Genomic DNA, 17500 nt, shown 5'->3' on the forward strand with positions numbered 1-17500 from the left:
AACAAACATAAAAGTCTTACAAACATTTTTTTCACAGCCTTAATCCAACAAAGGAATATATTTGTTTTTTTTACCATGCTCTTACCTTTGAAATTTACAAGGACTTTGTAAAAAATGTTTTAATGGATTAGCTGCTTCTTTCTTTTTATGTCTTTTTTTGGCGGATTTTTGTTTTGTTTCATTTATGTGCATTAATTTTCTCTAAAATTGAAAGCTGCACCTTGTCATTTGTAGCCAGAAACGGTTTGTGGCAAGACACTTGGGCTAATGAAAATCTCATCTGGTCTAACTGACATTGTTCCTCCTCTTCTCATCGCTCAGACAATTGAGACCACAGGTCCCCACATATGAACAATCATGAACTGTAGCCTTGCCTCAGGTGTTGTGCCAAAGAGCTTCAAACATGCCGTTGTGCAGCCGTTGATTAAAAAACCCAATCTAGACACTTCAATTCTATCTATCTAACTACAGACCTATCTCAAAACTCCTGTTCTTATCTAAAGTTCTAGAAAAACTTGTGCTTCAACAATACAGTCTTTTCTTGATACACATGGTATCATGGAACCTCTGCAATCTGGTTTTAAAGACCTCCACAGTACGGAGTCAGCCCTTCTGAAAATTTTTAATGATCTGCTGCTAGCCACTGATTCTGGAGATTCTGTTATTCTCATCCTCCTTGATCTCACCGCTCCTTTTGATACTGTTGATCATGATATTTTAATCTCCCGTCTAGAGCACTGTGTTGGTATCAGAGGCACTGCTCTTGAATGGTTTAAATCCTACCTAGCCGACAGAAGTTTCTCTGTCTGCCTGGATGGATCTGTATCCCCCTCTGCGCCTCTTCCTTGTGGTGTTCCTCAAGGGTCTATTCTGGGGCCTATACTGTTCTCATTATACATGCTCCCCTTGGGATCCATCCTCAGAAAATATAACATCTCCTTCCACTGCTACTGTATGCGGATGATCCCCTGAAACATAACGACCCCCAATCTTTTAAACTTTTATTAGCTTGTCTAGAGGACATCAAAGCCTGGATGGCTTTAAATTTTTAAAATGTTAATGAAAATAAAACTGAGGTCATAGTCTTTCGGCCCAGTGCTGCTTGTCACACACAAGGTGACTTAGGCCCCCTTGAGCCATTTACTAAAGATACTGTAAAAAACCTTGGTGTAATGTTAGACTGTAATTTTAAAATGGAGAAACAGATAAACACAGTAGTAAGATCTAGCTTCTTCCAGTTAAGGCTTTTATCCAAGGTTAAGCCTTTCTTATCCCTCAAAAACTTTGAGATGGCTATTCATGCTTTTATTTCTTCCCGCCTAGATTACTGCAACGCCCTGTATGTGGGCATTAGCTGTTCCTCTTTATCCCGCTTTCAACTTGTTCAGAACGCTGCAGCCCGCCTTCTAACCAAAACACGAAGGTGTGAGCATATTACACCAGTGCTTGCAGCCCTTCACTGGCTCCCTGTCCGTTTTAGAATACATTTTAAAGTTCTTTTATTTGTTTTTAAATCTTTACATGGTCTGGCCCCACTGTACATAGCAGATCTCCTGAAGGTGCAGACATCCTCTAGGGCTTCTAGGTCTGCTGACCAACTCCGGCTGGTTGTGCCTCGTTCTAGGCTAAAGAGCAGAGGGGACCGGGCTTTTGCAGTGATTGCACCAAAGCTCTGGAACAAGCTGCCCCAATATACGCCAGGCTCCCTCCTTGAGTGTTTTTAAATCTCACCTAAAAACCCATTTTTATGCCCTGGCGTTTAACACAGTCTGATTGTCTTATGTATTTATTTGTTTGTTTGCCTGTAAATATTGTTATCCTCACTTTTTGTTGTCTTTTTTGTTGTCTACCAAGTCGTACTAATTTGCCTGTCCAGCACTTTGGTTAGCTGTTGTTGTTTTTAAAGTGCTTTATAAATAAACGTGACTTGACTTGACGTGACTAATGGTACAGATTGAAATGTATATTTGTTCATAGATTTGGATAAAAAGATCTGGTAAATTAATAAATGTAAACGCAACATGTAATGAAGTGATGACAGAGGAGGGAGGGGATCCTGAGGAGGATGCCGTGAAGATGGACATTGTGTATCTCAGACTCATGAAACCTGCCCAGATCGCTGACTGCCAGAGCTTGTGACGGGATCCTCTCAGAGCAAAACAGACAGTAGTGGCGTGCAGTGCTCTGAGCTGCCGAACGTGATGAGAGTGCCCTCACCACAAACTCCTGAGGCAAGGGCTTTGAGTGAGCCCTTCTGATGGCTCAAAAGCATCAGGGAAAAACATGTTCCATTAATGGGATTCCTCTTGGTTTAAACCTAGTGCAGCGTACTTGGGATGCACACACACTATAGTCATCTTTTTTCCATTTATTGGACTATTTCTGTTAATAGAGAGTAGAATAAACTGGAATTGCATCTGTAGAGACTAAGACACTAACCACTGTGAATCATTATTTATTCTCCCATTTTCAAACTTTACCTCTCCCATGTTCTGTCCCTGTAAGTTTAGAATATTCACTCTCTGAATGGTATGTGGTATATGAATGAAAAAATATATAATTTAAAAGTGAGCTCAACCTGATCTACTGGTAAATTCAATTTCAATTAAATTTATTGTTATTTATAGTACAATATCACTATCAACAAAAGGTGTCAATACACTTCACAGTTAACAAAATAAATAATTAAAATAATTCATAAATAATTAAACTCGTGGTGTATGTTCTCACCTAAGAAGTCATTGGCCGCAATGCGGTCATAGTCCCACACCTGCAGCACGAGTACAGGGGGCTGCCGGTACTCTGACTCTTCCAGGGAGAAGAAGGACTCCTTCTTCTTGTAGGTGATCTCTTTCTCAGTGGGCAGGTAGTCGAAGTGGAAAACGAAGCGCCAGTTAAAGTTGCCCTCACCCGTCAGGGAGTTAAAGTGCACGTCAGTCTCCTGCTTCTCATCCTCCAGCCCTTTAACCCACCTACACAAATCACACTCACGGAATTACTATGTAATTCACACACACGGTAATGTACACACAATAGCACACTTTTTTTTTTGGGAGGGGCTTTTTATGCCTTTAATTAGATAGGATAGTGGAGATTGACAGGAAGTGAGTGGGAGAGAGAGTCGGGGTGGGATCCGGAAAGGACCACGGGGCGGGAATTGAACCCGGGTCACCGGCGTACAGTGCAGGTGCCCCAGCCAGTCGCGCCACTGCTGGGGCCACAATAGCACACTTTTACACAGAACCACATCCATTCATACATGAACAGATGTACAGTAAGTACAGTGATTATAGTGGGTGTGGTGGAGCAGAGGAAGTATCACCACTTCCTGTCAATTCCCAAATGCACCGTTGAGTGTCACTTTCGATGTGGATTTTTGGATGAAAGTGTATTTTAAATATCAATCACCTTTAAATACTGGGCAGAGGAGTACTTTACAGAAAACAAATACCCTGTATGTGTGTGTGTGTGTGTGGTGTATCTCTAGTGTATGCCTCTGAGTGGTACCTACCCTTTGACATAAATGTCACTGGAGGGCTCCCCGGTGAAGGGGTTCACGTCATCCAGCACCACATCGTCCGTGTTCCAGATGATGACCCTCAGCTCATAGCTGATGGTGAGCAGCACAGAAATACATGGTGAGAGCAACACAGAACCTCTACTGGGCCACAACATACAGTACAGCAACATTCAACCCCAGTCAGTCTGCTCTGAGACACCAACAACACAGGGGTGTTTGTTTATGTGGAAAATACGATGTGGAAATTAAATCACATAAGCAGATAAAAGCTTTTTTAGCTTTTTTTTTAGAGCTAATGTACTGCTACAGATGACTCACCTTATGGGGAGTCTAGGTTTGATATTGACCGGTGGAGGAGCAGGTACATCCACAGGGAACATATCCACCCACATGTGCACATAACCCTACAAAAACATAAACAACATCAACGGAGTCGGACAAGTAGGCGGCATCAGAGAAGAGGTGGTGCCTAGAGGAAACTTAGATCTTCCAATGCTAATCTTTTAATTGTAGCCAAAGTGGAGAAGTTGCTTTTATCCATTATGCACCAAGGCTATGGAACACCCTGCCTCTGTACATCAAACAGGCGAGTTCAGTGAATATCTTTAAAAAAGACCTGAAAACATACCTATATATGAGAGCTTTTAGTTAACTCATTTTATCTTGTAGACTACTTTTTCTGATTATTCTACATTTGACTGCTGCTATAAGAGCAGCAGCAAGCCAAAAGCAGATGGGGTCCCACTAGGGGGTTTAGTGTTAAGGCTGTAGGGGGTTAAGTGTTAAGGCTGCCAGTTTTCCAGTTGTTGTGTTCCTTAAACGTCTGTATATAAATTCATATAATCACAACAAATACTAGGAACATACTAAGGACATGACCGCTGTATTTCTAAAGTATTTCTGATATTACTTGTTATGTTAATATGTTGCTGACCGGATCATAAACGGCCACAGCAACGAAGCAACGAAGAGGAATGACTGAAGAACTTACAGGAAATTGTTGGTATTTGTGGGGGCCCGCAACAAGGGCTTGCGGTTTGTAAGTTATTTAAGCATTTGTTAGCAAAGCCTATATATATACTACTGCAACAACTTGCTGCATTAGCCTCAAAATGTATTATTATCATTATTATTATTATTATTTTCTTCTCTATTATTGTGTTAAATGTTCCAAATGTAAAGCACTTTGAGCTGCATTCTGTGTATGAAATGTGCTATACAAATAAAGCTTATTATAGTTTCTAGACCTCTAGTTTGCTTTCATGAGAAATGTTTCCTTAAGAGAGAGCAGGGTCCTGTGGATTTGACGTACATTTGTTTTGACATTCCACTGGTTTTATTATTCACCACTGCAGCCACAGTTACGCAGCCTGATACTCTCTACTCTTTTTTGTCGTTCAAGAGTGGAGTCTCATCCATTTCTATTAAGCACAAAAAAATACTTAAAACTTTGCTCAGTGACCTATAATCACCCACAGCTCTGCCTAGAACTCTGCAAAAATGAAAGAAAGAAATCTGTGAGACGGAAATGCCAGAGCTGCCAGCCTTGGAGAGTGACTAAAACGAATAGAATCAGGAGGGGTAATGTTCAGCACTCATTGCCTGGCCCTCACCTGTGCCAACTATTTATCATTCTGTTTAAATTAAGGCTGAGATGATCTAGCTGCTTGACACAGATGTCCTGGGAACCTTGAGGAGAACTGACCTAGGCATTATCATTAGCATTGCATAAGCATATGCTGAAAATGCATGCATTACCTTTGCAAGTACCTAGTCAAGATATCATCTAGGGGCCTCTTTAGTACAAAGAACAGTGAACGTGCAATAACTGGCATCATTCAGAGCATACAGACCCTTTCAATTGCAAATAAACATGAGTTCCTAAGGCATATCCGGTGGCACCATAAACTACATTGAGCTAATAGTAACTTGGCAACAAACAACATTTTAAAAACAAGTTTCAAAGTCGACATTTTGTACCACATTACGCTAAAGTCAGATTCATTTTCATTTCAAAGTATCTGCTGTGGTTTTGAACATTTCAACCGGAAATCCTTTGTGAAAGGGTCTATACAGGGCATTGAGACATTGTTAGAGAAACCAGTCCAACAGCTCTGTGACAAGAGGGATTATAACCCTCCACCCCAATCTAAAACAATGTAAAAGAGCAAAAGCTGGGGGCGCTGTGGCGCAGCAGGCTACAGCGCCCATACCATATACGGGTCCGAACGCCCACGGGGACACAGGTTCGAATCCGACCTGCAGTCATTTCCCGATCCCACCCTATCTCTCTCTCCCACTTGCTTCCTGTCTCACTCTCCACTGTCCTGTCCAAATAAAGGCAAACAAGCCCAAAAATATACTTTAAAAAAGCTTTTTATCATTTGCATTTGTCATATTTGTGGGTTGATCCATACTGGTGAAAGGTTTTCAGTTATGGCAGTTTTGAAATGCAACACAAATTTCTGAATGAAATCAATGCACAACATGTACTATCTCAGTGATGTCCATACACAATTTAAATTGATCCTGAGCATAAGCGTTTGGGGACAGTTAGTCTACGCCCTGCAAACACAGCAGAGAGTACAATGACATTATGCTGCTTTCAATTATCAATTGTACATTTTAGAGTGAAATGCTCCAGCTACTAGCTAAGTTCACTCTAGGTTCAGGCTGTAGAAAAATCAATGGCCCCAATCATGACTGCTTTATAATGTGTACCAAAAGCATACCAAGGGTAGATGAACTTGGTTTACAGAAAAACAACAATCTGCAGCTATTGAGCTAGTCTTCTTTTATTATTATTAATAATGAATGATGCTTAATAACCATAACCATATATCATAACCATACTGAGCATTTGCATCAACACATGACCTTTATGGTGGTCAGTGAAATGCACCACAGCAGGCATCATCTAGGGCACCTATGCTATAAATGGGTGGTAGCTTGGGGCATTACTCAGGGGTAGTGGCAGTAGAGGGAAATGTCATTGTAGTAGGAAATAAATGTACAATCTCTAAAAAGTACTCATCAGTATTTATTGCCAGCCATCTACAGAAGATTTGCTAATTAATACATTTCTCACGCCGGAGGTAAAGTTACACGAATCTAGTCAAAAAAAAATGTTTTGACAATGTTTTGAATAACTTTCAAAGTCTTTTCTCTGAAAAAGAAATCAGACTCTGTGTGAACCTCAGAACTGAGGGGGAGGTAGCGTCAGGGGCCAGCCTCACCTGGGGCAGGCCGGGTTTGTCGGGGTTGAGGAGGGAGCGGACCTCAACGTGCTCGGGCACCAGGGGGCACGCCGTCACGCAGAACTCACGCATCTCGCCCCAGCGGTGCAGCACGCTCAGGGCCTTGTGCTCATCCAGCTCGTTCAGGTCCTCCTCCGTCTTCTTGTTCTTCTTCAGCAGCTCTGTGGGGGGTGTAAGAGGGAGATGACCGCTGCTTAAAATAGAAGCATTGCGTGTGTGTGTGTGTGTGTGTGTGTGTGTGTGTGTGTGTGTGTGTGTGTGTGTGTGTTCGTGTATGTGCCTGAGGCTCTACATCTGGGTCTAACCATGTCTCTGAATTACACACTGCAGCTTTCTCATGTTATATGGAGGATAATAATGCATTTCCAATGGAGGGGATATTCCAGGAAATTGAATGTGTAAGTACCATGCATGTACCTTCCATGGTGTTTAGTTGCTAAACAGCTTGGCGCAACCTACAGAGTGTGGTAGCAGTTTAAAAAATAAGGCACTCATATCTATGTTGATCTGTGTTGGGAATACCAGCAGCTTTGGCTCTAGAAGAAAGAGAGAGAGAGAGACAGAGAGAGAGGGAGAGAGAGAGAGAGAGAGAGAGAGAGAGAGAGAGAGAGATAGACGGGGGGAGAGAAAGAGAGATCTACACACCCTCAGGGATAGCCTCTGGGGGGACTTTGAATATCTTGTTCAGCACTTTGATTTCTGAATCCCGGTATTCCGGCGAAGGGATCTCATTTTTGCGGCACAGCTCAGCCAGGACTGCCGACGGCTTCTTGACGTCCCGCCACTGATTGTAGCCATCCCTGTGAGCAGCAGAGCACAGAGGCTGTGTGTGTGTGTGTGTGTGTGTGTGTGTATGCAGCCTCATTTCTCCAGTACTAATATGGTCTCAAGTCTAATATGGTAGGAGGCTCTATTAAATACACACATATTGAGTGACAAAAGGAGAGATATGCATCGTTGAAAGATGTTCATTAACAGACATTGTAGAAAATATATGCCACTTACTGTAATTGATGCTCTATGCAAGATGAAAAATGTTGAATTGCTCAAGTGTATAATCTTTAAATTACCACTCTGCGATATGAACAACTACTTGAGAACCATGGACCAATTACAAGCTAACCTTGTATGTCTTACAAGTGAGAGATCAGTGCTATTGAGACTTTTGTTGTTCCTATTTCTTTCTATAAATGTCAATTGGTTGTGCACAGCCATTGGTTTGTCAAGGTCAGTTGCGACTCACTTGTCATAATAGAGCGCTATACCACAGCCGGCTCGGTGTTGGCTATAGAAGCGGTTCTCCAGATCGATGCGTGTTTCTCCAATCAGGTCGTCCGACCCCACCAGGTCATGGTCATACACTATAAGAGTGAGTTCCGTTTCCAAAGGGAAAGACACGTTCAGCTCGAACACTCTACAACGATACAAAAAACACACACACACACACACACACACACACACACACACACAGCATAGAAGGAGGATGGGATCACATATGATATATAAAAAATACTGTGTCCTACAACAGGACTGTATTAACTCCAACATCAACAGTGTCACCACCCTCGAACAGATTAACACTTTCCCTAATCAGAAGCCATGGATGAAAAGTGAGGTCTGACTCGCCTTCAGATCAGGTGATGCTCAGATCTATAGCTCATCCGGGGCTAACTCGAAGAGGGACATCAAAAAGGCCAAGCCCAAGCACAAGCACAAGCACAAGCACAAGCTAAGGATCGAGGATTACTTCAAGAAAAACTTTGACCCCCGACACATGAGGCAAGGCATCCAGGCAATCACAGACTATAAACCACCACTACCTCCTTGCCTGAGTAGCTGAACCACTTCTTTGGCCACTTTGACAGGGACAAGAAGGAGGTGGCCATCAAGGTTGGTCTATCCCCCACTCTCCCCCTCTGACGTGTGTGGCACTGAGAAGCACTAATTCAAGTAAGGCTGCTGGTCCTTATGGCATTCCCGGGCGCATCCTGAGGGCCTGTGCTGTGCAGCTGACTGAGGTTTGGACTGACATATTCAACCTGTCACTAGCCCAAGCTGCTAGTGCCGCATGTTTTAAAACCACCTCCATTGTGCCGGTGCCAAAACGCTGCAGAAGTGGCACTGCCCTATCCCACCCATAACATTCTATTAATATTTACAAAATGTACATACTGCAACTACACTTATACATACCCATATTCTACTGCTCTCAAAATGGTAATGCTATCATACTGTAGACTACACTCCATAGTCAACTGTACATATCTGTCTATATACTGTTCATACTGCACATATTTTTACTACTCTTATAATGTTACTTTTAATACACTGTAAATACTGTACATATCTGTCAATGTTGTTCATACTGCATATCCATATTTGTTCTGCTCTTATGATGTTACTGTTAATACACTGACTGCACATATCCTTACTGTAAACCATACCACTTGCTTAACTGTATACTACTGTCTACACTGCACTATATGTCACATACTGTTTATAATGCACTACCTATCTATACTGTTCACATTGTACTTTTCTGCTTTTTGCACTGGTTAGATGCTAACTGCATTTTGTTATCTCTGAACTTGTACTCTGCACAATGACATTACATGACATTACATTTGGCTGAGGCATTTTTAGCCAAAGCGACTAACAACATGGTAAACAGTTTAAGCTTTAACAAAGCATGACAATAAATTTGAACATAATTTAATCTAATCTAAGGAATTTAATCTTCAAAATCCCCTTACATAAAAAAAAAATTCAAATTAAACTTGTTTACATTTTTCTATATATTTATTTCAGAATATTTTCACAATATTACTCACTCTCCAAACACGGGGTTGAGCTGTTTGGGGATGTAGCGTTCCTTGCTGTCCATTTGCTGTTGTCCCACCTTCACCACCACATAGGGGTCAGCCTTACCGTTGGGGTCAGTCGGGGCCAGGTTAGTGGCCTAGGGGTTTCAGGGAAGAGTAGAATACAGGAAAGACCATGTACAACATAAAATAAGATAAGATTTGTAGCTCAGTAAACGTGCTGTGTCAATTAAGAAGAAAACAGTAGATAAGTATAAGCATAAGTATATACTCTTTTGATCCTGTGAGGGAAATTTGGTCTCTGCATTTATCCCAATCCGTGAATTAGTGAAACACACTCTAGCACACAGTGAACACACAGTGAGGTGAAGCACACACTAATCCTGGCGCAGTGAGCTGCCTGCAACAACAGCGGCGCTCGGGGAGCAGTGAAGGGTTAAGTGCCTTGCTCAAGGGCACTTCAGCCGTGCCTACTGGTCGGAGTTCGAACCAGCAACCCTCCGGTTATAAGTCCGAAGCGCTAACCAGTAGGTCACGGCTGCCCCCTCACAGAAAATCTCATTCGGGTATTCACTGTACATTCTGAACAACTGGGACCATATTTACCACAAAAAAAAAAAAAACATTTTAAAAAGCCACATCCATAACTGGTTTAATACCACCTGTTTACAGTAATGTGGCAGAAAGAGGTGAAGGGTAAACTTGATGTTAGGTTAGTGCACCTTGACCACATAAACTCTCATGAGGACTTTCATGGGAGCGTTTTTAGGAACACCACTGGTGATCCGGCAGTCGTCATCCTCATCCTCCTTAGAAATGGGGTAAATCAGGAATGAGCCCTGCAGAATGCAAACACACACACACACACACACACACACACACACAGAGGCACACATACACAGAGGCACACACACCAGGCATACAATAGAAGTCAATCACTACATCACACAATTATGCAGTTATGTAATGATGTTATATTATTTGTTTTTAATTCAATTGAGAAATGTCGTTGAAAAACATTCAATCTCATCTCAATCGCATCATTGTCCACCTTATACTTTCCCATGGTCCTCTCACTCTCGTCCTCCTCCTCATCATCAAAATTGGACTTGCCCTTGTAGATGGGGAAGATGTGCAGCCAGTCCATGAACTGACTGAACTCATTCTCCAGCTCAGACTTGTACAGCTGTGTGGGGTGAGAAGAAGAGGCCCTACGGTCATCAATACTGGCCCGTGCTCCTTTACAGGGGCGGCATCGGAAGGGACATTACGGCCAGAGACAAATGGGCACCTGGAGGGTGGCGATCATTTTCCGCTTGGGCTTTGGTGGTTCGATTTCAATCACCATGGCGTCATCGTCCTCAGCATCCAGGGTGGATATGTTGAGGTTGCCTCCTTCTGTGGAATAAAATATGAAATTGTCTGTGTGTGTGTGTGTCTGTGTGTGTTTCTGTTTGTGTGTGTGTGTGTGTGTGTGTGTGTGTGTGTGTGTGTGTGTGTGTGTGTGTGTGCGCACACGCCCACCCAGAGGCCCCTAGCACACAGCTTGCAACATGCCTGACTAATCGCTTGGAGAGCACAAGGGAGGCGTTTAACGCCACGTTGTGGCTGAGTGACTGAGTTTGGGCTTCCATTGGGGCCATCACGTTAAAAATAATCCTACTTTAGGACAGATTAAATCTATGGGCCGTTTAAACTTTGCAAAGCACCATGGGTGTATGAACCCCTAAATAAGCTCAGCAGGTTAGTCTCAGCCGAACAAAAATAACAGTGAAATACCTTTATTATCATTATAAAAATACATTTTGCTTTGAGAGACTCAAAGAACACTTTGGGAGACCAGGCAAGGTGTTTTGTCTCTGTCCATGTGTTTTGTTGACATGTTGTTTAATCATTCAATTAAGACATTCTATGTGAAATACATTGTTTTGTTAAAATGCTAAACAGAGTTTAGATTGTAAGATTGTAAAGAATATATGTGCATTTTTTGTATGTACGGCATGAGTGATTGCGTTTTGGAGTCATCGTCAGAAGTCATGAGTACCCAACAATTGTGGGCACTCACTTCTGTGTCGTACCTGCTTCCTGCTGGTCCTCTAAGTCTTCTAAGTCCTTCTCCTCCTAAAAATCAGAAACAGTGCTATCTGTACAGTTCCATCTTCTTGATCTGAATGTACGAATTGTTTCTCTTTAATGTATAAATTCAGACACAAATTTGAAACAGATCAAACCAGCCCATTTGATTGGCCAGCCTCACTTGTTTTTCAAGCTCTGCCAGTGATGCGTAGTATTTGGACCACCAATCAAGCTCCTCTTTCTCTGGCTCCTCCTCTTCAAGCTCCTCCTCTTTCTTCCTCACCTTCTTCAGAGGAGCCTGGAGGAATTTGAAAAATGCATAAGATTAAACTCCACCTCAGGGAAAATAAATGCATATAGGGGTTCATTTTCACTCAGATGCTACACTGTATGCGGTTAACAGTAATGACTTCAAGGTATTTAATACATCATCCGTGTCATATAAAAGGCCATAACAGGCTGGACTAGAGTGGATGCTAAAGTCACTGCCGTTCATTCAGCAAAACAATCACACAGGATGATTCTCCTATTTAGGAGTCAACCAACTAAGTGTAATGACTGTGGATGTGCATATGTTTAGTTTCATTTGCCGCAAAGTCAGTGCAGATGAAAAGGGGAACGACATGGCGAGGGGTGAAAAAGCTATTTGACCATATATGGGAATGAGAAGTGATCACAACCAATGAGAACAGATGGCAGGCAAATGATTTTCTGGAATTATTGTAGGACATAGTGTAGCACTCAAAATGGAAGACTGGGACAGAGGGAAGGAGAGAGAAAGAGACAGAGAGAGAGAGAGAGGAAATGTGTGTGTAGGGGAAACAGCCGTGGCAGCCGTGGCCTACTGGTTAGTGCTTCGGACTTGTGACCGGAGGGTTGCTGGTTCGAACCCCGACCAGTAGGCACAGCTGAAGTGCCCTTGAGCAAGGCATCTAACCCCTCACTGCTCCCCGAGCGCCGCTGATGTTGCAGGCAGCTCACTGCGCCGGGATTAGTGTGTGCTTTACCTCACTATGTGTTCACTGTGTGCTGAGTTAGTTTCACTAATTCACGGATTGGGATAAATGCAGAGACCAAATTTCCCTCACGGGATCAAAAAAGTATATATACTTATATACACTTATACTTAACAGAAGAGATATAAGGGTAGAGAGAAATAGAGAGAAAAGGTTACAGAGAAGACAAGAATGTGTCGAAGGACATGGAGAGAAAGGTGAGTGAAAGGAGAGACGGGAGTGATGGTGAGAGACATCACAATGAAAGGACAGGAAGTGTGTGAAAGCGTTGGCCTATGCGAGAGAGTGTGACAGGTCCAAGGGCTCCTATTACTCAGATGGAAGGAGATCCTGCTGAGCGCCCAGTGTTTAATTAAACCACTGCGCCATCCGGCACGACTGCTACAAACCATGTGTGTGTGTGTGTGTGTGTGCCAATGTACATGTGCATCTGTTTGTGTATGCATGTAGCATGTATGAGTGTGAGTGTAAGTGTAAGTGTAAGTGTGAGTGTGTGTGTGTGTGTGTGTGTGTGTGTGTGTGTGTGTGTGTGTGTGAGCTATGGCTCAAGCCCATCACATGTGCACCACACCCCCTAATCAGTGGCTCAAAAAGGCTAAGAGGTGGCACTCCACTCTGCCGGGAATCACAGACACAGGCAAGGAGGCTGGAGCGTGCAAGCGGCGCGCTAAATGGCACCAGGCAGCCTGACGCTGCGTGAGTGTATGGCAGCCTCTCATTACACACCACTGCAGATGGAGAGGGAGCCAGCTGCCTCCACACCACCTCCACACAGACAGCTCTGAACATTCATATGACCTGTGCTGTTTAAAGGTGCTCTAAGCGATGGTATGTGTTTTTTAGGCTAAAACATTTTATGTCACTTGCTGCAAACATCACCTAACCAACCTCTAGCTGTCTGAATGTCCTGAATACACTGTAAAAAAACGCTATCTCTGTGGACAGCCCAGGCTCCAAAAACGGCAACAAAAACAACCTGGGCAAACCTAGCCCATAAAAACATAACAAACTGTTCCAGCAAATCACAGACGAGATGCACGTTTAGGAGAGTTTCAATTGCGTGGGAGCAGCACGGGAGGGAGGGGGAGGAAGTAGCAAGCTAGCTCTCTGTTTTGTTTGAAAGTCAACTGAAGTGACGTTACCCAGCATCGCTTAGAGCACCTTTAACAGTAATGAAGACCTAATGAGAGCAAGAGTGGAGTGGATAGATGAACTGTGTGTTAAGGAATACATCTGCGGTGGGTGTCTGGGCGGCTGGCTGTGTGTGTGGGGAGATGGGGTGGCAGACAGATTTTGTATTCTGTTTTTTTCTACACCATTTGATTGTTACTGTCATGCATGTTGCAGACTCTTATTTTACATGTCTGGTAAATAGTGCTAATTAAAATAAATAAACTAATAAAAAAAATACATCTGTGTTGCTGAGGTATGAAGTACTGAAGTGAGTTAGGGTCTGATTCTCACAGTGTGGTTTACATCATGGCTTGTATGTTTGAGATAAAAGCAGAACTTTGAGGAATAGACCTCAGTATTGGAAAAATTCACAGCAGAGACAGGAAGTTTTCATGTTGAAAGATGCTAATAGCTTGGAGTAGAAGTATGCTAGACACATTCACACATTTGCACTGTTCAGGCAATGTCACATAGGACCCTTATAGGATGGAGCTAAAGCAACCCAGCTGTCTCTTGACTTTGTCCCACAGGATTTGTAAAACATCTACACTTCCATACTGAGCCGAGGTGGATTAGCTCTCTGAGGTGTTTGCGGTTAGAGATATGCAGTAAAGACGAAACTAGGGGTGTTACACAGCACGTGGTCTGACTACACATCACACATCTGACTAAAAAGAAACTCACCATGACCAAGTTAAGGGGGTTGATGGGGATTTTGGAGGCCTTCAGGGGAAGTCCACCCAGATCCATGTTTATCACAGCATGGAGAGGTGTAGAAGCCTTCTTGGGAGGCTTCCTCTCTATAAAGACACATATAACAACAACATGACCAACAAACAATCCTCAAAATGAGAACACATACATTTTGACCCTACACTATAGGGTTGCGTATACATCACAGATTCTGCCCTTTTTTGTGTTTACCCACAGTGAAATGTTTCATATATCTAATTTTGCGCCATTGTATCATGCTACATATTTTCCCAGAGTCATTCTTAAATCTCAAGTCTTTGTTTCTAGTGGTACCATTACTAGCTGTTATTTCAAGAACAGCATGCGAAGACATCATTTCTGTTGCAGCAGAACATGCTTGGGATGCTTAACTCTCTGTATTTGACCTAAATATGTACATACTTCTAATGAAAATATGTTTTCCCCGAGTGACAAAAGTGCTTTGGATAACCAGCTGCATCTCACAAAATAATTTGCATAGCATGGCAATTTACACAACCACAGTGGAGTGGTTTATCACAGTTCCACACATTGAAGAACTCACATTTCCCTTACTCAGATCTCTCTCTCTCTCTCTCACACACACACACGCACACGCACACACATACACACACACAGACTCTCTATCTATCTAAAGCAAAAGTAAGCTTCTGCTTACAAGTCAAACATGCATTCTCAAAACAAGCAGAAACCAGATGGGCAAGGGCCAGGGCAGAGACCCTGACCCACCCACACAGCCGTGGTCTTCCTCACCAGGGGGTTCGGGCTCGTCCTCCTCTTCCTCCCTCCACTCCTCCAGGTCTCGGGGGGCAAAGTGCATGAGGCTCTGAACCACATGGGTGCCCACCAACACCAGCCGTCCGAACGCCCGCTGCTCCATCACGAAGATGGTGAGCGGAGGGTGCAGATACACCAGCTCGGGCAGCTCCTAGGGCACACACATACAAACACACACAAACACACACACACACACACACACATAAACACATTCTCAGGGGGGATGGGAGGACAATACAGGGAGAGATGGAGGACTATGAGTCAATATGGGGACAATACACAGACATACAAGGACACTGAGATCATTGGCCAAATGCAGATCAATGTGGGCATTCAAGAATAAATACAAACAAGAAATAATATGAGGACAATAACAGAAAAATGATCATCACACCAAGGCCATGAAAAATTGAGGAACAATATAGAGAGTGGAAAAAACATTGTGTTACACAAGATTTACTTGTGAAATGCTATTCTATGGTTATGCAGTACACACAGGGTATTTTCACAAACCAGCTGACTTACCATCATTATTAAAGGTGTTATTATTAAAGTTTCAGGTATTTTTGGTGACTGTAGCGCTCCCCCTAGAGTTGCGATATATTTATATTTTACTCTGCTGTTGTAAATAACATACTTCTCCTGGCTAGTTCCCCCTGTACACAATGAAAATGCTTTTGTTGTGGAGGTGAAGGATTAACAACAGGCAAAAACTATCTCCAAAGAGCTATATCTACTGACAAGGTAATGTTTCACAATTCTCGGAAGATGTCTTTAGGTCGACTATTCTTCAAGTTGCATGGCTGGTTCTCTTATTAGCGACTCTCTACGGCTATGCTGTATGGCTAAGCTAGGTGAACGATTCCCCTATTACAAGTTTGTTTACCATCAATAATGAGATAATGATAATGAGACACTGTGCAAGTGAATAAACAAATAAAACTACAAGGCATGTGGGACAGAGAGTGTGAGAGAGAATGCATGATGGTTGAAGCAACGACACAAAGAACTCAAGGCATGGATCAGGACCGAGAAAAAGGCTTTATCTGACAAGCATAACTGAATATTTAGGAGAACATTTTGACGAGTTTTCTTTTCAGCTTGTTCAACGTGAGTCTGGAGTCTGGTGTGTCCTGCTTCAGAAACTGTCAAACTATATGTCTGAAATCAAGAAGTCAGGTATGCAAAGATACATTTACATTTATGCATAAAAACACCCCCCCCAAGGCACTGTACAAACTGTGAAGTAGAATGGTCACAAACAACAGGCTCTCTCACCACATCAAAGCGCTTGACCATCTCGGTGAAGTTGGGATTGAGTTTGTAGCTCTCAATTTCCTCCGACTCTATCATCTGTCCCGCACACTCAATCCGCACCTGGGGCTTCTCCACTTCAAACAGATTCACCCGCTTCAAATCCCGCAGGCCCCAATACAGCACCTACACACACACACACACACACACACACACACACACACACACACACACACACACACATAACCTCTACATATAGACACAGAACCAATAAAACTACATTCAATGCAAGCACATGATGTGGATCAATGCCATTTCATCCTCTAAAGATCTATACTCAGCATAACAATGCATCCATGACTTCGGAGATTGCATTACACCATTTTAGAGCACAGAAAGTAATATCTGAGACAGCTAAATAAATTTCATGTTTGAGGGACTTTGCTGAAACAGGGTTTTGTTTTATGCACTTAATTACTTAAGGTGCAGAAAAATCATTACCGGTTCCAGTATCAAACGGCACCACAAACAAATGCACTGAGCCAACACACCCAACAAAATAACAACATGTCACTCAACCAGATCATCCCAGTGTGCAACAGCACCAAGATATACAGACAGAGCAGTGATACTTATGGGCTGCCATTCAGGAAATACAGTATGCCTACTGGCTTTGTACAAATGCATTGGACTTGGTCTGTTATGCACTAGGCTGCATATATTGAAACCAGGCTGGAACTGAATGGCACCCCATAGATAGTTTCTTTGTCAAGTAAACCTGCAGCTTGACAAAGCCCTGCAGCCAGGTGAAGTCACTGCAGCCGGGTGAAAGCCCTGTGACCAGGTGAAGTCACTGCTTAGCTTTCTCTCTCA

At 42.9% G+C, this 17500-nt stretch overlaps 1 protein-coding gene across 1 annotated transcript in view; it reads right to left on the reverse strand.

The window, feature by feature from the left end:
* Positions 1–1350: 1350 nt before the first annotated feature.
* Positions 1351–17500, reverse strand: part of LOC125301718 (fer-1-like protein 4) — a 41940-nt gene continuing 25790 nt past the window's right edge. Inside the window, exons 29-44 of the mRNA XM_048254422.1 lie at positions 16652–16813; positions 15350–15524; positions 14549–14664; positions 11857–11973; positions 11678–11720; positions 10891–10997; positions 10651–10785; positions 10322–10438; positions 9609–9736; positions 8021–8191; positions 7423–7577; positions 6757–6938; positions 3839–3924; positions 3512–3610; positions 2731–2972; positions 1351–1406 (exon numbers count right to left, since the gene is read on the reverse strand). Of these exons, the coding sequence (XP_048110379.1) occupies positions 1351–1406; positions 2731–2972; positions 3512–3610; positions 3839–3924; positions 6757–6938; positions 7423–7577; positions 8021–8191; positions 9609–9736; positions 10322–10438; positions 10651–10785; positions 10891–10997; positions 11678–11720; positions 11857–11973; positions 14549–14664; positions 15350–15524; positions 16652–16813 (2091 nt within the window). The remainder of the gene's footprint in view (positions 1407–2730; positions 2973–3511; positions 3611–3838; positions 3925–6756; positions 6939–7422; positions 7578–8020; positions 8192–9608; positions 9737–10321; positions 10439–10650; positions 10786–10890; positions 10998–11677; positions 11721–11856; positions 11974–14548; positions 14665–15349; positions 15525–16651; positions 16814–17500) is intronic.

Source organism: Alosa alosa, chromosome 10, assembly GCF_017589495.1.
Source record: "Alosa alosa isolate M-15738 ecotype Scorff River chromosome 10, AALO_Geno_1.1, whole genome shotgun sequence".
NCBI lineage: Eukaryota > Metazoa > Chordata > Actinopteri > Clupeiformes > Clupeidae > Alosa > Alosa alosa.